At 41.0% G+C, this 27,981-nt stretch overlaps 1 protein-coding gene across 3 annotated transcripts in view; it reads left to right on the top strand.

The window, feature by feature from the left end:
• The window catches only part of PDCD1LG2 (programmed cell death 1 ligand 2), a 59,101-nt gene extending 38,434 nt beyond the window's left edge, over positions 1–20,667 (top strand). Inside the window, exons 5-7 of one of the 3 annotated variants that reach the window (XM_045563883.1) lie at positions 3,023–3,157; positions 8,579–8,628; positions 20,038–20,667. In XM_045563883.1, the coding sequence (XP_045419839.1) occupies positions 3,023–3,157; positions 8,579–8,628; positions 20,038–20,151 (299 nt within the window). In that variant the 3' untranslated portion in view covers positions 20,152–20,667. Of the gene's footprint in view, positions 1–3,022; positions 3,158–8,578; positions 8,629–16,243; positions 16,906–20,037 lie in introns of those variants that run through there. The other 2 variants (XM_045563884.1, XM_045563885.1) reach the window with 2 other exon arrangements.
• The last annotated feature ends 7,314 nt before the right edge of the window (positions 20,668–27,981 follow it).

Genomic DNA, 27,981 nt, shown 5'->3' with positions numbered 1-27,981 from the left:
AACATCCTCATTTCCAAGCAGAAGTTTAGGAGCAACAAGATTATTTTCCTTTTGAAATAGGCTTTCTTCTGCTCAACCAGTTGTTGTATTTTCATTAGGAAATGTAATGGGACTTGAGCACAAAAACTAGCTGTGAAAAGACTCTCGTGGGGCTGGCAGAAAAGAGAAGCCTCCTAGGAGACCTGGAGGTGGCTGCCAGAAGTTGTCGAGAGCATGGGCTCTGGGCTCTGAAGTCAGACAGACTTAAATTTCCCTCCCTCTCTGCTACCTACTAGCTTTGAGGACTTGAACATACTACTTAGCCATCTTAGCATTCAGTCTATCCTCAGTGTAGAATGAGGGTAAATAATAGTAGATACCTCATAGGGTTATTGTGAGGATTAAATGAAATATGCTTGTAAAGTGCTTGGCACTCAGAAAGTGAGTAAACAGGAAGAAAATATGGCACCTCTAGCAAGATGCATGGCTTCCTTGTGAGTGCATGATATTTGGTAAGGACAAGACAAAAAATTTTTTCCCACTGCATCATTATATCATTATTGAAGAGTTTTCAATTATTATAAAACAATTTAGAAAAATATGTTATTCAGATATAGTCTGGCCAGGTGCAGTGGCTCACTCCTGTAATCCTAGCACTCTGGGAGGCCGAGGAAGCAGGCTCACTTGAGGTAAGGAGTTTGAGACAAGCATGAGTAAAAGTAAGACCCCATCTCTACTAAAAATAGAAAAAATTAGCCGGGCGTGGTGGCATGCACCAGTAGTCCCAGCTACTTGGGAGGCTGAGGCAGGAGGATCGCATGAGCTCAGGAGTTTGAGGCTGCTGTGAGCTAGGCTGATGCCACGGCACTCTAGCCTGGGCAACAGAGTGAGGTTCTGTCTCAAAAAAAAAAGATAAAGGCTAAACTACCATAATGAAGAGACTCCCACACACACACACACAAAAATAAAGTGACTCAAACAAGACAAGAGTATATTTCTCTCCATGTAATATTCAGGTGGTTCAGAGCAGCCAAGTAGTTGTGTTTCATACTTTATTTTCATTCAGTGATCCAAGTTCTTTCCATCTTGTTGCTCTGCTTCCAGAGCAACATCTCCAAGATGTTGTTCCTGTTGAATTTTCAAAGCTAGGTCATGGCCAAATCTATATTTCAGCCCTCAAAAAGGAAAGAGTGGTGGAAGACATAGTCAATGTTTAAGGCCAAGACCCAGAAGATCCATTCTCTTGGCCAGAACTTAGTTTACATGGCTGGGCACGCCTAACTAACTACAGGGGAGGCTTGGAAATGCAGTCTCTGAGAAGACCTAATACAAGGGAATAAAGACAATAGATTAAAGGAATAACCAGCCATTTACCACAAGGTAACTAATGTCTAGGAAGATCAAGCTAGGTGGACTAGACAGACAGACAGTCAATTCAGCCCAACAAATCTTTATGGACACCTTTCATATAACTGGTGCTTGGCTCTATAGAGGATCAGAGATGACTTAGATAAATAAAGCCTTTGCCCTCCAAATATATCTAAGCAGATTGATGTCCTGTTGGATTTACAACTTTGGAAAGTCTTCAGGGAGGAGAAGAGCTTCTGCATGTGGAAGGCACTAAGGGGGATTCTGCACAGGGCAAGAGTTTGCATAAGGCACTGAGGTGGGGACCCCTCCAGTTGTGGGAGACAGTGAGGAGCCCAATGCTCCTTGACTTACAGTGCTACATGCAGCAAGCACTCAATAAGCACTTGCTAGAAGTAAAGAAGCAGATTACAATCAATATGGGTTATCCAAGGTGTAGGTGAGCCAGGCTCCTTATCTTTTCCTTCCTTAATGTTCACCACACTTTTTTGGATAGTGACAAATATCTGTGGGGACCAAGCTTTGGGTTAGAGAGATATGGGTTTGCAACTCTGGCTCTACAACTTATTTAGCGTCTCTGAGCCTTACTTCTTCAACTCTAAAATGAGGGGCTGAGGCTAAATGATGTCTAATCCCTTCTCAGAGAAAATAATCTATAGTTCTCAGACGCCACTGTGCTAGAGGTGGTGTGGGGAGTCCTGTGAAGCTGGCAGGACTGAGCCCTTCCTTCCTCCTGAGAAGCTCTGTCCAGTTTTTCCTGCCCAGCCTATTATGTTTATTCCCTATGAGTGACTCACAAGGCAAAAATCAAGTTATTGAAAAGGGCACAACTTAAGCTGGGTGCTCTCTCCTCTCCCTGTTGTGAACACACCTGCAGCCTTGCTGGAGCCCTTGTTCTAACCTGTAGATACCCAGAGCTCTGCTTTGACAAGGCTTTCCCCAGCCTGCAAAATTATTCTCCTCATCCACCTCTCTACTACACTCATCTTTTCTTCAGTGCCAGGACCTTGATTAGCTGAAACAAAGCCAAGGACCAGTTGTAGTAACCCATACTAGGACACGAGGGGCTGGATTTTGTATATTAGCACTACCTAGGATATTCAAGTTTTTCAAAAGGATCCTGTTAATGCTTGAAATTGAATAACTAATGGTATAGATCTAATCACTGCGAGTGCTTGTCAGTAGAGGAAAGACATTTATGGGCTGAGGGACCTTCCCACTGGAAAGAGAGAGAGGATGATGAGGGGAGCAGGGGGAGAAAGAAGAGGAAAAAGAAAGGTTGATAGATAGATAGATAGATAGATAGATAGATAGATAGATAGATAGATAGATAGAAAAAGAGAATATGGTAGATATAACAGAGTGGCAAAAAGCACAGAATCTGGAACCAGACAGCCTGAATTGTATCTCCGATAAGTCACTTTTGGGAAAGTTTCTAGCCTCTCTGTCTCACTTTCTTCACCAATAAAATAGGGACAGTAGTAGAGCCTACATCATAGGGTTGTTGTGAGGAGTAGATCAGCTAGTAGGTGCTGAGCACTTAAAACAGTGTCTGGCCCGGAGTAAATGCTCGACACACCTGGCCATGGTGGTTATAACTCACTCACATGGCCAACTTGCTGGTCTACCACTGAGCTGCCATGTAATGGGATTCTGGTGCTTTTCCTTCACCCAGGTCGGATAGATCCCGAGGTCACTCCAACTTCGCTGCTTCACATTTTCATCCCTTCCTGCACCATTGCTTCAATTTTCACAGCCACAATGATAGTCCTAAGAAAATGGCTCTTCCAAAAGCTCTATTCTAGAAAAGGTAAGTGAGTTTTATTCATGGTAACCAAAAGGACAGGCTGTCCACAGCGTGAGCCTCTCCTTCGCACCGCAGGCCTCCCCTTCCCAGCTTCACACTAAATCACTTGGGGCTTATGAACCCCTTTGAGCTTGTTCTGATGATTTTTCCCCCCAGAAGAAAATGGCTGTGGTCTTCAGTGAACTGAGCTCCTTACACTGAGTTTTTTTTTTAAAGGGAATGTGATGTTCCTGTGTCTGAAAGAGTTTGCTTTGTTCTTTGAGCCAAGAACTTTCATCAGCCTCGTGATAGTGATGCTATTTTCACAATACAGACAGGCCAGACTTTGCCGGAGAGAGGCTGCCAGGATCCTTTCTGAGGATTCCTTTAGTTCTCATCCCTTTTCCCCATTCTGGGTATGAGCTGGGTTAAACCCACCCCTGTCTCCCAGGAATCCAAATCGCCTGGTTGGGTAAGGAAAGAAGGGTTTGTGAGGCCATTTGTGGTGAGGAGAGCACCTGGTTGGTGATGCCCTGAGATCTTCCAGCAGCTCCCCTGGAGTTTCTCCTCAGCCTGTTCTGTTCTCACCAACCCACTCCTGTTCTGTTGTGCCGGCTGGGACAGAGGATGCCTGCAGCCTCTGAACCCTGGACAGAGAATTCAATTGCTCCTGTGGCTGTCCTTGGTTTACCGGGAGGAGGCTGCCCACAAAACCCCCAGGATGTATGCAGACCTATCTGGTGCTTTCCTAAACCACCCAACAAGTGTCTCTCAAGGTCTTACATTGGCCTTGTCTGTACGAAAGGAAATGACATCTGGAAATAATTCAACAGGAATCTGGGGAAACACTATTTGAGGACTAGGGGGAATTTTAGGTAGTTGTTATCCTGCATGTACAGTCATAACTTCTATATTCTCAACTGCCATAAAATATTGTCATACCCTTATTTATTCATTGCCCTGTGTGTGCATTAGCTTGGTTGGTGACCACAAAACCTCTAGCTATAGAATGCAAGAAAGAACTGTTGTCAAAAGAAAAAGGGTGGGGGGATAAGAGTGGAAGAAAAAAGAGAGGAAGGGAGAGAAAAAGGGAGGACTGGAGAGAAGAAAGGGGGGGAAGAGAGAGGAAGGAGGAAGGAAGGAAATAAAAGGGGAGGGGAAGGGAGCTTCACAGTAAAGGAGGATGAATTACAGGGTTTATCCAGAAGAACTTTGAATTTCAAGTAGAATCACTCCTGTAAACCCATGACCTCAGAGGGCTGTGGTAGATGCAGCTCATTAGAGTTGTGTCTTCTGTCATTCTTCTTTTACCTCCCACACATATACCTCTTGGAAACAGCTTTCTACCAAAGTTCCAGTCCTGGGGCCTGAGGACTCCTTATTCACTTCTTTAATGAGCAGCTGAGTCTTCTGTTCTGGCTTTCTTTAGGAGAACGGAATGGAGTCGCACTTATAGACAGAGAGGGGAAAAAACCTTCCCCTCTTGCCCCATCCTAATCTCAAGAGTGAGTGGATATCAGTAGCTCAGAGCTGGGGTATGAAGCTCGGGCCCCAGCTGTCGTTGGGAGAGCTTTGTTCCTAATAAGAATTAAGTGAATACATTTGCAAAATGATTCCTTTTTTTGTTTTTAATGAACCAGAGGGAAATCATACAATTGCCTATATAATAACCCTCTTCTCTAATTCACTCGTATTCAGATCTGCTTTGTCTCATAGGAGATACACGGATGCACATGTAGAAATGTGTCTGCCATGCACAGAAATTTATGTGCCATGGGAAAGGGTTGAGAACTGCTGGTACTGCAGCTAGAGCTTTAAACCAGAGTCAGACAGCTAGATTTGGACCTGGTGTGACCATTCATTTATGACCTTTCATGAATCACCTAACTGCTTTGGAATGGTCTTTCTATCTATAAAATGGGAAGCAGCAATAGAATTAATATTTTACAGCTTATTGATCCAACTTCATTGCCACTACTGTAGTCCAACCTGTCCTGCAGCTGAATCCTCTTAACTGGTCTCCCTACATCCACTCCTGCCACCTCCAATATGGTCTATTCTCATTTTTAGCTAACCAGGCCTTTAAAATTACAAATCTACCATGTCTTCTTTGTCCAGACCTCTCCCATGGCTTCCCATTGCTCGTTAGATGAACTTCCAACAAGCCCTGAGAGTTTTGACTCATGTCTCCACCTTTAACTGCATCACCATCACCTGCATTGTCCACGCTCTAGCTATACAGGATTTTCCAGTCTTCAGAAGCAACCGACTCTTTCAATTCTGAGTTTTCTCATATAATATTTTCTCTTCTTAAAATGCTTTCTTCTTCTTGTCCACGTGAGTTGAAGTCAACTTTAAATCTCAGCTAATCTGTCACCTCATCAAGTGTCCCCTGACTCTAGCCCTCCTCACCACACCCATTACATAAAATCCCCTTGTTATATGCTTCAATAGCACCTACTTCTCCTTTCAGTACACTCAGCACACAATTACATGTCTAGGGCCTGTTTTAATAGCTTGGGCCACAAATGCAATTGCATCCCTTTTAATTTTAAGTTTCCAGTTAATTCCTCAAGCACCTACCTGCCCATCTTAGCAAGAAATCCAATGTCTCCCTCTTATAACCTGTGCTTCCTCACCTCCCACAAACTGTCAGGAGGCTACTGGGGAAGGATACTGGGGAGCTAGGTTAGTCTACCAGAGGCCCTGGTTTTGAGCTATTGCTGTTTCTGTTCCTGCCATGCAAAATCTCTGTTTTTTCCAGGTGTCTTCATCCACTGTGCAAAGGTACCCTTGCTAGTCCAGATCCACCCGCCCAAAGGCCACAGTGATACAAGATAATATTACAACTGTTATGGCTCCCCCCACCTGCTGAATTGGTCCTAAAGCAGGACCTCCATGGGCTAATGAGATGGGAAGGGATTCCTTCCTTGGCCACAGCTGTGCACAGCCAGCCTCTCCCACTCTAGGCCCTGATGTTGAGCCTGGGACACAGTCCTAACTTCCTTCTCTAGAGTTCCTCTTAGGGCCTCTGTTGTCCTCAACTTCTTAGGCCATTGGAGAGTCAAGTAAAGAGATAGCAATCTAGGGCCCTTTCATTCCAGAAGGCTCTTTGCCTCCTAAACAGATTTACCCACCTATGCTCAGTGACTAGCTCTACGCACTAAGATATATTGAGAGGGGAGCCATTGTTGGTCCATAAAAGGTCCTGTTTACCATCTGTTTATCATTTTCCCCTAAGAGGAACTATTGTATAGTTCAGGGCTCTGCGGTGACCTGCTAATTTCCAGAGAAGAAGTTTGCAACTTCTGTTGTAAAAATAATGTCAAATTCTGTTTTATCTGTGAGTCTTTAAGTTTTATGAGTACAAGGAATGTGTTTCTCTCACTCACCACTGTATGCCCACTGCCTGGCATATAATAGATGTTCAATAAACTTTTAAGCATTGAACCTACTATATGCAAGTGAGTATGCTAGACCTGTTTTGTTCAATATAATAGCTATCTGTGGCTATTTAAATTTAAGTTAAATAAAAATTCCATTCATCAGTCACATTTTAGGGGCTTAGACTCTGTAAGTGCTCCATAGCCACATGCAGCTAGTAGCTACCATATTGGACAGTGCAGATATATTATGCAACATTTTTATCACTGCAGAAAGGTCTATTGAATATCACTGTGCTAGACTCTTTACAAACTTCATATAATTTCACAAAATTGTTTGAGGCAGGGAGTAGTATCTTTATTTTGCAGATGAAGAAACTGAGGCTCAGAAAATCTATATGACTTTCTAAAGTCATACAGCTGAGATTTGAATACAGGTCTATATGGCTCTAAAACTTTTTTATTGGAAAAGTGCTTAATAAAAATTGGCCCGATCTAAATAGTATTATCTTTGGGCAATGGAAGGAGAAAGAAAATCTCCACCCAGAAGACTTGAGTGACTTGTTCATTGACTTGCTGGGCCAATGGCAAAGCCTAGTTGGAGTCTAGCAGGAATCAGCAGCTATAGTATCTAGATCTCTAGACAGGTCTCTAGATCTGGAGAACAGCATTTCTCAAACTCTCTGGTGAAGGACCAGTTTGTTCGTTTGTTTGTTTTTTAAATTTCCAATATGTTTGGATCGATATATTTTAAACACTATAATGAATCACTAAAATATGTAATGGAAAGTACAAAGGCATAAAACAATAAGCCCAATGTTCATTAGACTCAATAAATATTATTTTACATTTCAATAAACATAATCAGAAAAATCATAACATAGTAAAAGAATTACTAAAGTTTCTAGACATTTACACTCAATTTCTATACTTATCAAGAACTGGTAACAAATGTACCAGCACCAGACCATGGACCAGACTTTGAGTGGCACTGCTCTAGAAGACTGAGCCAGAACTTTACAGGAATTTAAACCAAAGGTCAAATATGCTGGTTTATAGTTGCCTAAGGCCCACAGAGAATGGAAGCACTGAGCTCAGGCATTAAAGCAGCCTCCACTGAAATCCCAACATTTGAGAGCAATCCCAATGGGTTAACCACTGGGTTCCTTTCAAATGCAAACCCTCTTGGAGGAGACTACACTGCTGAAATTCCAGGCCAAGGTCAGGCTGGTCATGAGGGGAATTACTGAAAACCTGGTGTACAGAGCAAAACCAGAATTAAGGATAGACTGAGTTCAGGAACCCAGGCAATGGCAGGGGCTGGACATCAAGTACTGAAAGAGAATCAGAGTGGGAGGGAACATGTGAAATCAGGGGTTAAGAAAGAAATGAATCCAAGGAAACTTAGTGGTGAGCAGCATCCCATTATATGAACTTTGCTTCTGCCCCGTGAGATACGTTGAACTGGTATCAGTCATTTTCACCCTAGTGCAGATTAATTGACCAGATCTGCTCTGTGCCAGGGCAGGAAGACAGGAAGTAGCTATCAAGGCTAAAGCAGAAAAGGGATAGAGAATTTTGGAGACATCTCCTGGGTTGAATACCCAAATTAGCAACCTCTCAGCCTTTGAGTGACTGGGGGCCAGGGACAGACAAAGGAATGGGAAGTAGGGGCCTTCTTTGTTCACAATCTTTGCCTAGGGACCAGATTTTACATTCAACATTACCCAGCCTGAGGTCCCAAGCCACAGTGGACATTTAAACTTCTACAGATGGATTTCTTTCTTTCTTTCTTTTTTTTTTTTGAGATAGGGTCTCTTTCTTTTGCCCAGGCTAGAGTGCAATGTGGCATGATCATAGCTCCCTGTCACCTTGAACTCCTGGGCTCAAGCAATCCTGCTGCCTCAGCCTCCTAAAGTGCTGGGATTGCAGGCATGAACTGCCACACCCAGCCTATATGTGCATTTGTTTGGATTTGCTTTTTGTTCTTCCATATTTTAGTCTGTAAACAGAACAATTTTCTCATTAATTTTATTCTAATTCTGGGATTTTTCTTTTTCAGACACAACAATAAGATCTGTCACCACAATAAAGAAGGAAGTGAATAGAGCTGTGAGTAAGCAGGATTTTACTTTTCTTTTTCATCTCCTTTATTCTCCTAGCTTGAATTAAGAAATAACTACTGTTCTCTTAATTCACAAAAGGCAACTGAATAGTTTCAACTTACACAGAATCTTCCTGTTCGGTGGCATTCCAGCTAAGGCTTGTTCTTCAATCCAGATGTTTATATAAAATCTCCTCGTTTTTAAATGCTGGCTGAAAAGATTTTAAATACTGAACAAGCCAAATTAAATATACCCAGAGGTTTGCAACCTCTATCCTAGAGAGAAAATACTATCAGAAAAAGCTTAGGATCTGAGTAATTAGGGCAGAAACATCTATTTGAGGGATCGAGGCACATTCAAAGGCTTGTTAAATGTCCTTTGCAGAAAGATACAGACATTGTAATACCAATTGATAAAATAGGACCAAATCCAGAAGAGCAAATAGGCCTCATTTCAGGCCAGGGATGCCTGGGGCAAAGATAAGGATGGCTTGGGAGACCATTTCTGGGGGAGGAGTGTGGTGATCAATCAATGATGTTGCCTTTGATGTGGTATAAATCATAGGCCCTGTCCATGTATTTACCAAATGTGGAGTAGATGCTCTTTTTACAAAATAATTATGTTGTTTATTTATCAGTATTTCCATTCATCTTCGTCATGGACATACATATTTTAATACTTATAATGGTGATATATTATTTTGTGCCCTACATGTTTCAGTTGCATTCAAAATTCTTTTCTGATTGAACCAAATCTTTTTAATCATGTTTAGAGCTGCATGAAATGTAGCAATTCACTAGTGATCAATAGTAATGGAAAAAATTGCCCATATTTATTCAGCATAATGTTTTATGGTTTTGTCAAGACAAATACCAATGTGTTAGATTTTAGTAGATGCATTTTAAGTTCCTCCCTATTAAGTTACTCAGCAGTTATTAATTCTTTAGCAAGAACTAATTTAACATTTTGGTTAATATCTCCTGGCAAGGATAGGGAGCAGGACATGAAGATACTGATTTTTGGAATAGAGAAAGGATCAGTCAGGGCCCCAGTATTTGGACAGCCCGGAAAACTAGTTCCTGTTGCTGGGGGTAAGAGGTACCCTATCAGTCAGGCTTCTCCAGAGAATCAGAGCCAGTGTGGTGGAGGGGCAGGAAGAGAAATAGAGAAAGAGAGAGAGATATTCAATGATTTAATCCCATTTACAATAGCTAACAAAAAAATACCTAGGAATAAACTGAACCAAGGAGGTGAAAGTTCTCTATAAGGTACAAGGAAATCCACAAACCACTGATGAAAGAAATTGAAGAGGACCCAAACAAATGAAAAAACATCCCATGCTCATAGATTGGGACACTATTGTTAAGATAACCATACCACCCGAAGCAATCTGCAGATTCCATGCAATCCCTATCAAAATACCATTATCATTTTTCACAGATGTATTAATAGAAAAACCAATCCTGAAATTTCTATGGAATGAAAAAAGAGCCTGAACAGTCAACATAATCCTGAGCAAATCCTGAACAATTCTGGAGGCATCATATTCTCTAACTTTAAAATATTAATATATTAAAAGACTACAGAAACCAAAACAGCATGGTATTTGCATAAAAACAGACACATAGACCAATGGAACAGAATAGAGAACCCAGAAATAAATTCATGTATTTACAGCCAACTGATTTTTGACATGGTCACCAAGAATATACATTGGGGAAAGGACACCCTCTTCAATAAATGATAATAGAAAAATTGGACATCTGTGTACAAAAGAATGAAACTAGACCCCTATCTCTCACCATATACAAAAATCAACTCAAAATGGATTAAAGACTTAAAGGTCAGATCCAAAACTAGCAGGAGAAAACTTAGGGAAAACACTTCAGGACATTGGTCAAGGCAAAGACTTTATGGCCAAGTCCTCAAAAGCACAGGCAACAAAACCAAAAATAGACATTTGAAACTATATTAAACTAAAAAACTCTTCACAGCAAAGGAAACTATCAACAGACTGAGGAGATTACCTCTAGACTGGAAAAAAATATTTGTAAACTATTCATCCAAACTAGGACTAACATCCAGAATATACACAGAAGTCAAACAACTAAACAGTAGAAAAAAATAATAATCTCATTATAAAATGGGCAAAACACAAGAATAGATGTTTCTCAAAAGAAGACATACAAATGGCTGACATATATATAGAAAAAATGCTCAACATTCCACTAATCATCAGGGAAATGCAAATCAAAACCACAATGAGAGGCCATTTCACCCCAGTTAGAATGGCTATTATTAACAAGACAAAAAATAACAGATGCTGATGAGGACACAGAGAAAACGGAACTTTATACACTGTTGGTGGGAATGTAAATTAGTACAGCTACTATGGAAAATAGTACTGAGATTTCTCAAAGAGCTAGAAACAGAACTACCACACGCAGCAATTCCAGTACTGGATATTTACCCAAAGAAAAAGAAATCACTGTATCAAAGGGATACTTGCACTCACATGTTTATTGCAGAACTATTCACAAATGAGGTATATACCCCACCCCCATTTTGTAGAAGAAACTAAATATGGGAAGGTTAAAAAACTTGCCCAAGGTCATATGGCTAATATTAATAAATACAAGAGCCAGCAAATTGATCCAGGTATTCAAGTCCAGAGTCCACACCTATACACTATATGTATTTTGCTTAATCTATAAGAATCTCTCCCATGACTCATACTTCTTTATTTTTCCTCTGCATTATACACACAGTCTATACCACTTTTTTTGTTTATTTGTTTATACTCCAAGTGGATAAAAGATTAAACACATGATTATAGCATTATTTTCTGGCTGCTTCTGTGTCTATATTTAATGTCTACCTGGTCAATGTAATGAAGTGAGATATTAGTATTAATGCAACTATTGGGTATTTGATGTTTTTCATGTCCATTTGTCTAGGCTTCTTGTAGTTTATTCTGTGATAAATTTAAAATAAGATGACTGATTTTGACCAAACTTGGCTCACTACTAACAAAAAAAATCAACATAAATTTTGTTTATTTTAGTTGAGTCTACCAGCTCAAAAAAGAATAACTTATAACAATTTTGAGAACATTTTTAAGTTACTTATTTTTTTCTGAGTATAAAAATAAAAAATATAAAGAAAATAAAAAAATTTATAATTCATTTCCCAGTAATTATCATGGTTAATTTTTTTTTTAAGAGACAGAGTCTCACTCTGTCTCCAGTCACCCAGGCTGGTGTGCAATGGTGTGATCACAGCTCACTGCAATGTCCAACTGGGCTCAGCCTCCTGAGTAGCTAGGACTATAGGCATCCACTACTCCACATGGCTAATTTTTTTAATTTTTTGTAGATATGGGTTCTTCCTATGTTGCCCAGGTTGGTCTCATACTCCTGGCCTCAAGCGATCTCCCACCTCAGCCTCCCAAAGTGCTGGGATTACAGGTGTGAGCCACCATGCCTAGCCCATGGTTAATATTTTAATATTGCTCAGGCCCAGCCATCTCAGGGCTCTCATTCTCCCATGCCCATTCTCTGCCATCCTAGCTGTACCTCACCTTGAAACCACCCATTGTGAGGAAAGTGTCCAGTTCTAGGTTGCCCAGGAGCCATCCTGCACCCTCATATTCTGACTCAGCATCACCTTGACAGATGGTGTCATGGGACTTGGCCTGGGCATGCCATTGCACATACTTCTGACATGACTTTTATTCAGATGAATATGCACCCTTCCCACATAAGAAGGGAAGGGTTTGCTAGTTTTGCTTCACTAAACGACTGAAGCAAGATCTGATTATTGCAAAAGTACCTGGAAGGGTTCAGTATCTTAAGCAACAGCTGCTCAGAGCTGGGTTTTCCACTGCATGTCTCTGCCCCTAGGCAGTTCTTATTCTTAGCAAATCCATATTCCTATCTCCCCAGATGGGCCTTCAAAGCCTTAACTTTAATACTGCAAAGTAAAAATACTCACATAAAACAAAATGTGGCCAAAGAGATAGCTCATTCCCATCCTTCTGCAGGGTGGATGTGGTGGTCATTAGTGTTGTTTCACCATTTCTGAATCTCTTGCCTTTGTGCACATGATAAGATTGTACTTCCCTGCAATTAATTTGTAGTTAGGTGTGGTCATGTAATTTGCTTTGGTCAATTAAATGTAAGAATAAGTGATGTGTGTTAGTTCTGGGTGGAAGATGTAAGAACTAGCATGTGCTTTGCCTTGTTTTCTTTTTCCATCTGGCATGGTGACCAGCAACATTCTAGGCAGTGATTTCTATATCATCCTTGGTCTCTGAGTAACGAAAATTAAGAGAGCTCCCTGCTAACTCTCAAGGTACATGGAACATGAGCAAAAATAAACCTTTGCTTATTATATTGACTGGTTACTGCAGCATAACCTAGTCTACTCTGGCTGATAAAACAGGGGAAATATTAGAACCTATACTCAATAGACTATATGTTGCCATTGAAAATCCTATTTCTGAGGAATAATGATGTAGGGAAATGTTTTCTATATTATAAAAAATAGGAAAAAAATAGTAAGATATAAAAATATGTTACCATATCATTCATCTTCTATTAAAAATGTGTTTTTTTATGGCCGGGTACAGTGGCTCACGCCTGTAATCCTGTCACTCTGGGAGGCCAAGGTGGGAGGATTGCTTGAAGTTAGGAGTTCGAGACCAGCCTAAGCAAGAGTGAGACTCTATCTCTACCAAAAATAGAAAAAATTAGCGGGGTGAGGTGGTGTGTACTTGTAGTCCCAGCTACTCAGGAGGCTGAGGCTAGAGGATCCCTTGAGCCCAGGAGTTTGAGGTTGCTGTGAGCTAGACTGACGTCACGGCACTCTAGCCCAGGCAACAGAGTGAGACTCTGTCTCAAAAAAAACAAAAAGCAAGAGCAACAAAAAAAAAAATGTTTTTTATATACTCACCACACCCTGCTTCTTCAGAGAAATAGAAGTAAGAACATAAACATTCTCAGAATCATTGTATTTGGGTTATGAAAACTTATAATGTTTTCTGCTGTTCTTTCCTGAAGTTTTTGTGGACTTTATTAGATTTCTAAGTTCCCCAATGTATTATTTTTGGGTTGCCTGTTAGATGAAGACCGATGGTTGCTGAAGCTCTTTTAACCATCCCACTCACCTCTCTAGGTCCCAGTGGCCAATGCATTATATGGGACTTTTCATCACTCTTTCAGGAGTGGAATGCTATACCTTCTTTAAAGATCACATACCAAAGTCTTATTTGTCTTAGTTGTTCTTCAAAGATTCCTAGCCCAGCCAAGCTATAAAAGATGGCTACACTCCTAGGATTGAAGAGATTAGGTGACTTACAAAAAGTCATCTCATAACTTAGTGGTAGAATTGGAGCTAGAACTCAGGCCCACTGACAGTCCTTGTCTATGGCACACAGCCCTTTCTATTTGAGGAAATCGTCCTTGTGTCTAACCTTACTTGTGCTGCTCTTTGGGCCCCCATGCCTTCTTGCTCTTATGCAATCAAGCAGTCAACCAGTAAAACTTTAGGAGTAGATTCTGATACCATAAATATGTATCAAGCTTCCTTTAAAAAAAAGAGTTACTCTAGTCATCAAGCCCTGGTTTGTTAGGGTTTACAGACCATGGAGCCTAGCTCCCTCATTTTAGGGATGGTAATATTGGGGCTAAGAGACATTAAGTATCCTTCATGAGTGAAATGTGGCAGACCCCCCCCCAAAAAAGTCTTGTGATTCCCAGTATAGTGTATTCATTTATTCATTTATCCACTCACAAATGTGCAGTAAGTGTCTGCTATTTGCAAGACTCTGTGTCAGTTAGGTCACGTGGGAATTATAAGGATGAATTAAACAAAATATCAGTCATCCAAGAGTCTCAACAATCAACTATTAGAGATAAGGTACTCAAACAACTGTTCTCATTAGCATAATTTGGGTTAAAATCAAAGTAAAAGGCCAACTTTTCATATACCCTCTAGAAATGGGTCCCCTGTGTTTTGTTTCGTTTGTTTTCCTGAGTATACTGTCTTCCTCCTAAGAACTTCCACCTGAGCCCTGACCACAGCCTCAGCCTTCCACCATGGGTGTGTTTCCTTTCCCCTTTCCTATTCCAGTGATTTCCAGTGTTTTTCTTTTACCTTTTCTTTTCCTTTTTACAAAGGAAATATTAGACAGAACTCCTCTGTATAAAGCAGACTAAAGCAGTGGTGGAGTTAGAGTGGAGCATATACACACCCTACCATAGGTCCCTGCAAAGGTCTCTAAGGCACCTTGTACTTCTTGGAACATATTTGGAAAATCATGTAACTCTCAGATTATCCCTTTATTCCCAAGCCCACCTTACCGATCTGTCCTCAGAGTCCCCAGGAATGCCCAGCCCATGTCAGGTGACCTCAAGCTTTCTTTCTGAGCAGAGCGGGCTGTTGCAGGGAGGGGGCAGGGTGCTGCAGGGGAAGTCGCTATCAGCATCACTCACCTGGGCTCGTGAACTTTTAATAGTGTAAGAAGTTTGTGTATTTTTTATTGTTCTCTATGGCTTATACAAGAGATACAAATAATACAGAAAAGTTGAAAGAAAGGGGAAAATGTCACTTTAGGCTGGAGATGATCAGGGGAGAGGAAAGGTTTCATGGAAGAGGTGACATTTGGACCACATGGAAAAGGAAATAACAGATTCTTCTAGCTACAGGGAACATCCAGAGAAAAGGCAGAGAGGCAAGAAGGCATGGAGCATCTGCAGAGAAGGCCATGTGATCCTGTTTGGATAGAAATCCAGGTGTGAGATAAGGTGGAAAGACTTTTGGGGGCCATATTGTGAACCATGAATTCCTGGTAAAGTTTAGATTTACTTACTAGACATGAATGCGTCAGTCAGGTCCCAGCAGGAAACAAAGGGCATGCTGAGAAACAGAGGCAGGTTTCATAAAGAGACTATTCACAAAGGTGTGGGTAAGCATTATGGGAAACCAGTAAGTGTTGCTGAGCACTCTGGGATTAGCAATGGCCATCCTCAGGTCTGAAAGAGAAGGTGGAGGGAGCAGTTCCCAGGACCCTGGTAATAATGGCAATAGGAAAGGGACAGCTAGCAGGAACTGTAGCCTGTAACAGACAAAGTCAACCTGCAACCTGTCTGGGAGGTTGTTGAGGAAGTGATACCCCAGCCTCACTCTCTATTCACTGCAACCTTCTTTGTTCCCTAGACTGAGCTCAGTCAAAGCCAGAGGGAAAAGCCCAGTGATGCAGTCCACAGTCTTCCTGGGACGTGAACAGGACGCAGCAGGGTGGAGAATGAACTAATAGAAATATCCAACACAATAGGAAACTATGAAAGGTTTTGAATGGGCGAGTCCCATGAAATGTGCTCCAGGATTAATGAGCTATCTGCAGCCCATAGAACAGAGGAGGGAAGGTCTGAGGAGAGAGGTTGAAGATTTGGACTAGGGCATTGGTAGAAAGCGGGGAAAGAAAGGTTTTAAACCATGCTGCTTCCAGACAGATGAACTTTTTAAAAATGTAGTTTCTCATTCCATTCCATATTGGTGAGGTTATATATTTTCTAATCAGAAAAAAATGATTTTTCTTATCTGTGGACTTTTCTTCCCAGATGTGAACCTGTGGTATTGGGAGCCGGGGTGACCTGATGGGACATCCTCAAAAGGCTTCTGGACTCTGAACAAGGATCCTCTGGCCTGCAGAGCTTGCCATTTTCACTTTTCAAGTGCCTTTGGATAACTCAGCACTTTAATCTGGAGTCTGCAACAAGACCGGGCAGCACCTGGCCCATGGTGTGCCCAGAAGTCAAGCAGCCTGCCACTTCATTGATCTGGCCCTCACCTCTGCGGCTTGTGGCCCCTGAGCAAGCACTATTGCACTTTAGAAAATTACCCCACTGGATCCTGGACGCCAGCAAGTGTCTGGAGGCTCCTTCTCGCTGCCAGACTAAAACCAAAGGGAATTCTTTCCCCCTAAATTTCCAAAGTGATTTCCAGAAGCAGAGATATGTGGAAATGTCCAGTTATAGAAACTGACAAGTTGCCAATAGTTATTTTTAATCTATAATTTCCTCAGGAAGAGCCTCTTGAGACTCTGAGCCCACAGATAGGGCTTTGCACAAACTCAAGCCATAACTGACATGTTTTATGGCTTGCTGGAAATCTTGGTAGCATCTGAAGTTGTTCTAATTAACAGAAGGTGTTTAAGTACACACTAAGTGCTCAAATTGTGGAGTAAAGACATCAAGCACTTTGTTGTTGTTGTTGAGGTATACATCACAAAGCATTTGTTTTAGCCTGATCGACACCATGTTTAATGATATTTTTTCTTTTTTAACTACATCTTTCCTTTAAAAAATTCTTAGTTTTTAACCTTATCTAATCAATGATATATAGTCAAAAATATTTGGCATGCTAGTATGTTGTGCCTGCAGAGATTTCAGATGAGTAGCTACAATGGTCAAAGCCCCAAACTAAGTCTCCTTTTCTGGTTCTCTAAATAACTTGAAACTTAACCTTTCCATGCCTCAGTTTCCACATCTGTGATATGGTGATGCTGACTAGCCAAGGCTTTTGAGGACTGGCAGTATGGAAATCCTGCAAGATCCCACTGCCTGTGTGTCAAGGGAGAGGGTAACTGGGCTATAGCAACAGGTTGTATTAAATTTGCTCTTTATACTGGAGCCATAAAGCTCGACCCTTGATCTATTCAGTACATTAGCTAGTATAACAGACTCACATTAGTGGGCCAAAAGCAAACTCTTTAACTAGTATTAAGACTGAGTAGAATTTGGGGTTAATGGGAATGGAAGAGTGTGAAACAGAGTAATGGATAAATCACACATCTCCGTTTCTCAATTCTCTGTCTATATAAATCAGAAAATTCTTTTGAAATATAAAACTCAATTGTTTACTCTTCAAAATTCTTCAGATGTTCTACTTTTGGTGAGTGGTTTCCTGAGGGCTCTTTCAAGTCACTGAGTTTAATATTCTATCATTCCATTTGGCTCCCAAAGGTTTGAGAGACCTGGAGGCAAACCTGGATGCCCTTTTCAGCAGGGTGGGGCCCAGGGATGCTTACCAGGTCCCGTGTCTTGATCCAGGTTCCCCATTGGAGGAGCAGTACTTGCTAATGCCACAGGGCAGACAGAAAAGGCCTGCTGCTCTGGGAAGCAAGCCCACCAATGCTGCCCCCAGCCTGGCCCCAGATACGTGACTGGCATGCTGAATCCTTGGGTGTTTGTGTTTAACTCTACTAGGAACCCAGTGGCATAATGGCCTCTATCAAAATATTTCCATCTTTGTTCCTAGATTGAGGCTATTTTCTAGACTACCAAACAGGGAGAGGGCTACTCAGTTCCAGTATCCTGAAATCTGGGTGTTGTTGGGGGGAAGACAATAAAGCATTGTGTCTTAGCTTGAGAAATGTTCTATACTACAGCATGCACTCTTAACACTTAACATTTATCAAGGGCTTACTATATGCCCAGTATTGTTAACCTTTTTATATGTACTATTAAAATTTGGAATGAATACTTTCAAAGTCCTCTGAAAAAGACACTACTAATGTCTCCATTATACAGATAAGAAAACTGAGGCACAGAGAAGGTAAATAATTTGGTTACCGTTGCCTGTTCTGTTTGAAAGGGGTAAAGTTAAGGCAACAAACCCATATTCATTACACAACATAATATGCCCTGCTTTCCTACCAGATAGGACTTTTAAGGTGAGACTCGATGGGTTACATACACCCTATGGTCTCTTTGCTGGTCAGGGATGAATTTTATTCTTACTATTTCTGGAGAAGGTGCTATAGGAGGGTACGTGGAATACGGGTTCTGGCATCAGAGATTCAAACCCCAGCTCAACCATGTATGGGTTACACAACTTTGGATATATCAGTTGATCTCTCTAAGCAGCAGTTTCCTACCTAAAAAATGAATGACAGAAGAAAGGTATTAATAATACTTAGTACTTTCCTTTATCAAGCCCTTAGCATGTGTGACACATGGTAAATGCCTGATAAATATCAAGTCTCACTGTTAATCCCCCTGGGTACCAGCCACTATCCCTTGCCAAATAGGGAGTGCCCAGGACATTATCAAGCTGATCTATCTGGAGGAGATTTCTCCTAGGGGAGCCGTGAAGTGTGCTCTCCAAGAAATTTCTAGCCTAATTATATCAGATGGGTTATATGTCCCATGGCTCTCCTAGACATGCCACATCCTCCTGCAAAGTCAAAATGCTCACCAGTCCTCAAGTATGCTCCACCCAGACTACCTCCTGTCTGGGACCTCAGTTCTCCCTGGCAAAATCCTGTCCATCCTTCAGACATCAGCTCTGCCAGTGAATTTTTTTTTTTTATTTTTTCCAACTGAATATGAGCTCTCTTTTCTTTGGGCACAGCAATGCTCTCTTTGTCCCTCGGAAAGCAGATATCTTACTCAGTTTTGAATCACAAAGATTTGAGCACATGTTTTATCTTCTCCTTGGACTCCTAAAGGGCAGGGAGAGAGTGAAGTTTTGTCATTCCCACAGTACTTCCTTGTCTGTGACAGGCAAGTCAGCTCTGAGACTCATCATATATTAAGGAGAATGGCTACAATTAACACTCTTACTTTTTATGACCTTGATACACTTGGCTAAAAAGTATACAATGGCTCGGTGGCTCACGCCTGTAATCCTGGCACTCTGGGAGGCCGAGGTGGGTGGACCGTTTGAGCTCAGGAGTTTGAGACCAGCCTAAGCAAGAGCGAGACCTCATCTCTACTAAAAAATAGAAAGAAATTAGCTGGACAACTAAAAATATATAGAAAAAATTAGCTGGGCATGATGGCGCATCCCTGTAGTCCCAGCTACTCGGGAGGCTGAGGCAGGAGGATCACTTGAGCCCAGGAGTTTGAGGTTGCTGTGTGCTAGGCAAACACCACGGCACTCTAGCTGGGACAACAGAATGAGACTCTGTCTCCAAAAAAAAAAAAAAAAGTATATAATGACAATCCTTAAAAGAGCTAGATGAGTTCTAACTCTTTCAAAAAAAAAAAAAGTACCTTTTACAAAGGGAGCCAAAATAGCATTCGGGAGAGCTTGAGGAATTGAGAAAGACCAAACAAACCAAAATCACCTATGATCTTATCCTCCAAGCACAAATATTTTCACTTTTGCTGTTTGTTTTTGCTGTAGTTCCATCTATGTGCATAAATTTGGATATAGTTGTAACATGTGATTTTCTATCCTTTTAAAATTTTTTACCCACAGTAAGTTCACACCTATGTTGCTGGCTAGTTTTCCTGATTACCATTTTAATGGCTCTATAATATTCTACTAGGCAGCTGGGACAAAGTTTAATTAACCATTCCCCTATCGATGGAAGTTGATGGTTCCTTCTGATTTTTTGCCATTTTAGTTAAAACGTTTGTGCCGGGTATCCTCCAGATCTGCTCTCCGGCCTGCTCTGTGCCCCATGGGGCTGACTCGTCTGGACTGTCTCAATGTGGTTCCCTTGCCCTTCGGCTTCTGATGGGCATCATCCAATGGGACTCTGGCAGGAGATCAGAGGATGGGAGAAGGGTCATGTTGAAGTCTATTGCTCCAGGGTCACTGCTGCCTGGACAAGTCTCTCAGCCAAAGGTCATAGCTCCTGCTCAATGACCCTTTCTGCAAGGCTCCTTCTGCCTCTGGGTTCCAGTAACTGCTCCCTTCCCTTTTTTAGGCTCCCCCCCCACACACATACATATACACAAACACACTCTGTTCCTGTCAGCCCCCAGGGTACTGCACTATTCCTTAGCATTCCCTGCACCCAGCCCACAACGAGTCCCTTTAATACTCCTCAAATTATCCAGTCCCATGCCCGAAGTGATGTATCGTACTATTTCAGATAAAGCATATCTTTTTACACATAATTTTGCTAGGATGGATACCTGAAAAGGGAATCATGGAATCAAAGAGCAGGGACACTTTTCAGGCTCTTGAATCACATTGTCAACTTGCTTTTGAAAAGGATCTATTTGCTACATACTTCCAGCATGGGATATTTTTTAAATGTAATTTTGTTAATTCAACAATTTTTTTTAAAAATGGCACATTATGGTCATTTAAGTTTTCATGCCTTGGATTACTCTCAAGTTTGCTTCTAAACCCATTCTTTGGATTTTGTCTGTGTTTAAATCTGCTCCTCCCTCCCCACTTACTCTCTAGTTGTGTGATCTATTTACTTAGTAATTTAATCTTTTAAACGGATTATTTAACTTTTTAAGCCTCAGTGTCTTCATGTGTATATAAAAATAATACTTTTCTCACAGGATTACTGTGAGAATTAAATGAAAATAAACACCTAGTACATAAAAATCATCCAAGAAACATGAATTCCTTTCTCCTTGATAAATGTGTTGAGTTCAATTAATAAATCATGTCAATTTTGTGACAAAAATTGTGTCAATTTTCTTTCAAGTTTATGTTGAAACTTACTTCATAAAATACTATTATAGATGACCTGGACAAATCATAACAATAAAATTTAAATTTCTGTGGCATGTTAAATTTTGCTGTACATACCTCTTGTATTATCCTGGATGGAACTGGAGCCCATTCTACTAAGTGAAGTATCCCAAGAATGGAAAAACAAGCATCACATGTACTCACCAACAAATTGGTTTTAACTGATCAACAGTTAAGTGCACATATAGAAGCAACATTCATCAGGTGTCGGGCAGGTGGTAGGAGGGAAGAGGGGTTGGGTATATTCACACCTAATGGGTGCGGTGTGCACCATCTGGGGGATGGACACACTTGAAGCTCTGACTTGGGTGGGGCAAAGGCAATATATGTAACCTAAACATTTGTACTCCCATAATATGCTGAAATAAAAACAATTTTTTTCTATATGGTTCAAAACTGGAAATAACCTGTCAAACAAAATGGAAATGAGTCAGTAATAGTACTTTGTATTTGCTTTATAGACTACTATCTGGCCATAAAGTGGCAGTTATAGAGATTAGATAGAAATATGATATAACTGTTATGATATCATTTTTAAATGAAAAAATAGTTTCTGTATATGAGCTTGGAACATAATTTACATACATTATCTATTCTCTTCCTCACAGAACCCTATGGGCGGGGAGGATTGTACAGATGAGAAAATGGAGACAAAGTTGCTTAGTAATTTTCCCAAGGTCACACAGTAATAGAGTCAGGATTCAAATCCAAACTAACTGATATAAAAGCCATTTTCCCTTATCCAATATTCTATAAAAGCCCTATATGCTAGAAGAGAATAAACAAAGGTTGTGTGTGTGTGTGTGTGTGTGTGTGTGTGTGTGTGTGTGTGTGTGTAGAAAGACAGAGAAAATATGAGTGGAGCAATAATGTGGGTGTTATAATATTAATTACATTAGTATCCTTTCAATCACAATGTTAAGTCAAAATAAATGAATAGATACCAAATAAATAAGAAAAAACTGAGAATGGGACAAAGGCTGGAATGAAGTAAACCAAAATATTAATAGGTTTTTGTTAAAGTGGTGGGGTTGTATGTGATTTCCCTCTTTTCTCTATCTTATAAGATTTTTTGTAATGTTTTATAGTACTTTAGCAAAATACTATTGTAAATATTTTTCATCTGTGATGTGGAGACCAAAGCTCTGTAACTAATTGACCATTGAAACACTGTGGTGTTCAGAAACAGCAATGATACTCCTGGCAATATGTGATATTAGGAATCTGAATACCTGTCCTTTCTTTCCAAAATTTGGGGGGAATTCCTCCACAGTATTTTTTTTTAAGTTAGAGAATAAAATCTAAAAGCTCATTTTCCTTCCTTCCTCTCCTTTGCTTTCTCAACTGTAAAATTTAGAATAGTAATAACAGTGATTATTTTGTCAATGTCATGAGTCTATGGGCAATTTTTATTTTCTTTATATTCTTCCTATGTTTGAAAGGCTTAAAAAACATTTAACGTTTTTAATTTGAAAAATAATATTGAAATATCAGGTTTTTTTAAATGTTGTAAAATTGTAGAATGTCAGTGTCTGCCTATTGCAAACCAAATGGTCACACAGACGCTAGACATAACGGGGTTTTTGGCAGAATTTGTGTATGCACAACTTGTGTTTTTTCCTTGATGTCAGCTGCAAACTTTCACCAGTGTTTTTATGAGAATCTAAAGAGAAACTAAAAGAAAAGTGTACTAAGTGAAATGAAAGTTTGGTTGCCAGCATCCTGTCTGCCTCACCAAACGTGGTACGGGCCCCTCGACACGCAACGCATGACCGGCTGCAGCAGAGCATATGAGGGGCATGTGATGGAGTGAGCTGCTGAGAGCCTTTTCTGACTAATGCTCTGGGGAGTTGTCAAGAAACTCTGTCCTGAAGGCAGAAAACTCAAGGGTGGTGAGTGAGAGGGGTCTTTCCAAAACACAAAAACTTTCGGACTGCTCTCAAAATGAAGAGAACGAAAGAACAACGTCTGTGAGTATGTAGTGCTGAGATGTGACATTTGAAAGCTGTTAGGGAAAATGCCAGCCTGACGGGCTCCAGCTGTATCCCCTGAGAAGTAACATGAAAAGTTCAAACCCAGGTTGACTAGAGCCTCTATTTTCTGATTGTTCATCAGTGAGACAGGGTGATTCACGAGGCTACCCCGACAGCATCCTCTCCCTTTCAGGGCCATGTGGAGTAAAGGCAGCTCATCTAGTCCCCAGGGTCTAGCAAATTTTGTCTTGGGATTTTGAACCCCCAGCCAGTGCTGTGCACTGCGAGGGATGTAAAGTATGTATTAGATATGCTCCACGTTGAGGACTTTACAGTGAGATGGAGAAATACATCACACGCAGAGTGAGTGGGAACTCCCCGTGGGAGGCAGTATCATGAGGCAGCAGGAAGGGAATGAAAAATGTGCTGAGCCTGGAAGATCTCCCATGATGGGTAGGGATTAGGTAAGCAATGAGGGCAGGCTGATACTCAAACAAATTTACCAACCTGCCCAGTAGCATTGGCCAGTCAGATTGGATACTGGTCAAATGCTAGAGAAGCATCCTGGAAGCTCCTTGTTGAGCCAGGAGTTACTCCTTTGGTTGTTAGAGGGTGGGGACATCTGAGGGTCCTGAAGAAGAGGCAGGTCCTAGGGGATGGCTAGGGTGGTGGCAGGGCATTAAGGGTGCTTGGGACAATGGGTATTGTCCATTCAGTTCTAACTGCTATAATGATGCAGCCATGCCAGTGAGTACCTGCTGAAAACCAGCCCTCAATGAGGATAAATGGTATAGCAAAAAAATTAAAACTTGCTTTTACATATAGTATTTCATTGATCTACCTATCTGTCTATCTATCGACCTGCCTAACTATCCATCTATCTGTCTCTCTGTCCGTCTGTCTTTTTGTCTATCTACAAGAGAAGAAAAACATAGGCAAAGGCACAGAAGAAGGAATGAAGGTGGCCTTTGTCTTTCATTCTTTGAGTCAGTCATTCATCTAAGAAACTCAGTACCCCGAGTGCCAGACACTCAGCTGGGCACCTTTGAAGGCTTCGAGTTGAGAGGTAGAATTGTCACATGGGAATTGAGCCTCATTACAAGTCCTGATATGTCGCCAGGTTAGAAACTGCAAACGGCAATAGGAGGAAACAAGTAAATCATAATTTGGGTATAAGTCCATGTCAGGGTTTGGAGGAGGCAGGTCCATCAAGAAGGTCGAGGCAGATCAGAAACCCTGTCACAAGGCTGAGTCAGGAACTGATGGGTTCTCAGGCACCACAAACAGGAGTAAGAAGGAAGCAAGTAAAGCCTGAACTAATCTCACTCAACATTAGTAACAAATCACAACAGTAAAATTTAGATTTCTGTGGCATGTTAAATTTTGCAAAGCATTTGCAAATGTCTTGTTATACTAGTAGAGAACTTAAGTAACTTGCTCAACTTATCTCATTTCTTTTTAAGTAGTTACCAGTTTGGTAGCTCAGGGAGATGCTGTAGACAGAGACTATCTTGATTTTTATTACAGCTCATAACAAAGTGTTGAATTTGTATGTTTGTGAATAAGTTAATGTGGTTGAAAGAAGAGGTTAGGCTGACAAAACAACTATTTAAAAAATTATCTTCTCTTTCTTTACCTCTTTCTTATCAGCAACTTGGATGAAGACATAGAAGACAAGCTTATAATATCTGATGATTGATAAAGAAGGGAGGGATAGTCAGTTGGATAGAAGAATTTCTAATTTAAAATCCCAGGTTTTAAAGCACTAGGTCAAAACTAAAGAGGTAGAATGTAAAGTCCTGCTTTTGATCCATACACTTCAGATGGAAGAAGCTTGGTTTGTTAGCAGTTAATATAAAAAGCTCTGGAGACTTAATATAAAATAATATAAAAGTGTCATAAACTACAAATGTGCCGTAACTACAAACGCAGGTTGAATTGAAATCCAATTGCCAAAAAAATCTAAGGAGAACTTCAGCAGCATTGACAGTAGGACACTGTTCAGAACTGGGAACAAATAGTCCTGCAGTAACTTCCAAGTCTAGATTAGCCTACCTCTGTTTTGTTCTATTCTGAAACCCACTTGTTCATTAGGACATTAATAAATGAGAGTAGATCTGGAGGGAGGCAATCAAGATGGCAATGGGCCTGGAAACGTCCCTAGACTAGGAATACTTGAAGAAGCGGGTGCTATTTCTCTTGGAGAAGAATTATCAAGGGAAGACATGAGACAAGGCCAGTGGGTGCAAGTTACACTGAAGTAGAATTTGGTCCAGAACTGGAAACAACTAACTACCAACTAGAACTGTTCATCAAAGGTTAATCTCCTGGTTCCTGGAAATATGCATACAGCCTGAAACTGCCATTTTTCAGGATAATCTAGAAGGTGTTCTTCCCTTAGGTGGTAAACTTATAAGGTCTCCTTCATACCCTAAGATCTTGTGATTCTTCAAACTAGTCTATTTATTTCTCTAAGCCTCAGTTTCCTGAGAGGGTTGAAACGAAATGGCTCATAAATTCTCTTCCAGCTCTACCCGTCTATGAAGTACCTGGTGCTAAAGGGTAGTTTCACAAAGACACCAGAGGCAGGAATCTTTGATCTTCAACTTGACTCTCAATATCTGATCCTCAAGTGAACTTTCTCTATGAACTGAAACAAGTCCTTAAAATCTTTAGTCAATGAATCATCAAATGAGCCAAGTTTTCAAATCTCATTTGTATGATTCCTTGGTAACTATGTTAACTTGCCATATTTCTCTCTGAATATTATTCTCTTATTAACTCTTTTTTTTTTTGACCCAAACATCCTGTAGTCAACCATCTTTGTATCTAAAGACAGAATGAGGCTGATGACATAGATGAGAAATTTGTAAAGCATAGCAAATTAGGACATTTATCTGCCTTTTATCTGGTGGATAATGTTAGGATTAGAGAAGGACTGACGTGAAATTCTGGGCTTGGTTTTAGGGCAGTAACTAGGGGTAGTATTGCTTCAAAGCATTGCCTCCAGACAGGACCAGTCACTGCAGGCAAAGTAAGTGACTGCATCTGAGCATGTTAGGAGATGTGCTGCTAAGTCCCTGTCCTTCCCCTACACACGCACTTCCCCCATCTCTTCGTCATTCTGCACCAACACTCACTTTTGGAGATAATGTCTTTTAGGCCTCAAAGTCTTTTTAGACTTTAAGAAGTTCTTTAGCTGCTGTTTATTAGCTCAACCAGGACTTGGTGGAAAGGGCCATTTCTATGGAGGTAGGGTCCAAGGCTACCCTGGAAAAGTGCCATCCTGGGAAAACCAACCTATTGTTCGTTTTCATTTATTTTGCCATTCAGTCAGTGCTCAACACTGTACTAGGCACCAGGACACAGAGATAGAAAAACATCATCCTTGTCCTCAAAGGGTTTGCAGACAGAAGCCTTCTCTCTCTAACCTTTTACATAGGTGATATCCTATAGAAAAAGAAGAGATGTCACAGACAACTAAAATGGTCAAAGCAGCTGGGGTTTGAGTGTGGCTGGGGAAGCCCATTGCAGGTCATTTATCCTGGTGATGGCGCTGACTCTTTCAGTCACTAAGGGGAGTCACAAGCACCTGCTGGTTTGGTCAATAGGGGCACCAAACCCAGGGAGGAAAAAGTGATCCTGCACTGACTGGAGGGAAGTCAAACAGAATGCCTCAGCCAAGTGCCATAAATGAAAGGTTCTATGCTTTTTGTAGGTAATTTATGGAATTCAGTAGGAGTCACCCTGGGCAATACTGGTAAGGGTACGAGGCTAGAATTTCTCAGAGCTTTCTTTTGGAGCCTCAGACAGAGAAAGGCAGACAGGAGAAGTACTACACTGGGGTGGTTCTCAGACTCTTTACCACCCCAAAACATTAGAGGACAATTCCACACTCTCCTAATCAGTAACAATGGCTGACTTCTGCAAAAATTCACAACCATTAGGTGTATGTATTAGAATATTGTGGGAAAGTGTGAAGTGGGGAGAAGTTTCATAAAGCTCCCTAGTTGAGTCTAATATGACCCTTTCTCATCTGGCTTGGGAACGATGGTTGCAGGCGTGAGTTGAATTCCAATCTGCTGCCAACCAGCTACATGATCACAGACAAGTCACTCTCTCTGAGTGCCCAGGTTATGCCCTACACAAGGGCCCCTGGCCAAGAAGGAAAGAAAGGGGTGAAATCATATATCCTCGTATATAAAATAATAAATCTTACCTGGCAGCATTATTGAGAGGATTAAAGAATGTACTAAAGAAACTATCAGTTAGTGTATAGCCATATAGCCAGATTATAATGAACAATTAGCTACTAGTATAATAATTTGTTTTAAAAACTATATTGTGGGTTAGCAGAGTTGCTCAGCCAGCCTTTAGGCAAAAGTGAAAATCCTGGCTGAAGGGGAGGTACTCCTCCTACGAGGTAAGGGTAGGGGACATTCTGGAGGGCCCAGTTTGGTATTTTTGTTTTCTGCATTGTTATTTCTTCCTGGTATTCCCACATCTCCTTCAATAAAATTTTGTTAAATGTTACAATCTGTTCTCTGCTTTGTGAAATTACGAGATGGACACTTAATGGGGTCCCAGGAAGTTGGTGGTCAGAATTCCCGGGAATTTCCAGAAATTCTTGGGAAGGAGAAGTCAGAGCCTGACTTTGCAGCTGCATAAGGGGATGAGACTCAGAGTCATTTGGTCATTAATTAGAAGTGTGGTCTCTTGAAGGCTGGAGAAATCTGGACACCACTGTTACACATGGAGCACACTGTCCTGAACCAGCTGACTTGAATGGACTTCAGATTGCCAATCCGAGGCTACGTCCTTTCATTCCTCTCTTTGCCTTCCCTATTTACCATGGATCTTTCTCTAACGCTCTCTTT

Source organism: Lemur catta, chromosome 10 (assembly GCF_020740605.2).
Source record: "Lemur catta isolate mLemCat1 chromosome 10, mLemCat1.pri, whole genome shotgun sequence".
Classification (NCBI taxonomy): domain Eukaryota; kingdom Metazoa; phylum Chordata; class Mammalia; order Primates; family Lemuridae; genus Lemur; species Lemur catta.
The sequence above is the reverse complement of the archived record's forward strand: the minus strand, read 5'-3'. Positions and strand labels throughout refer to the sequence as shown.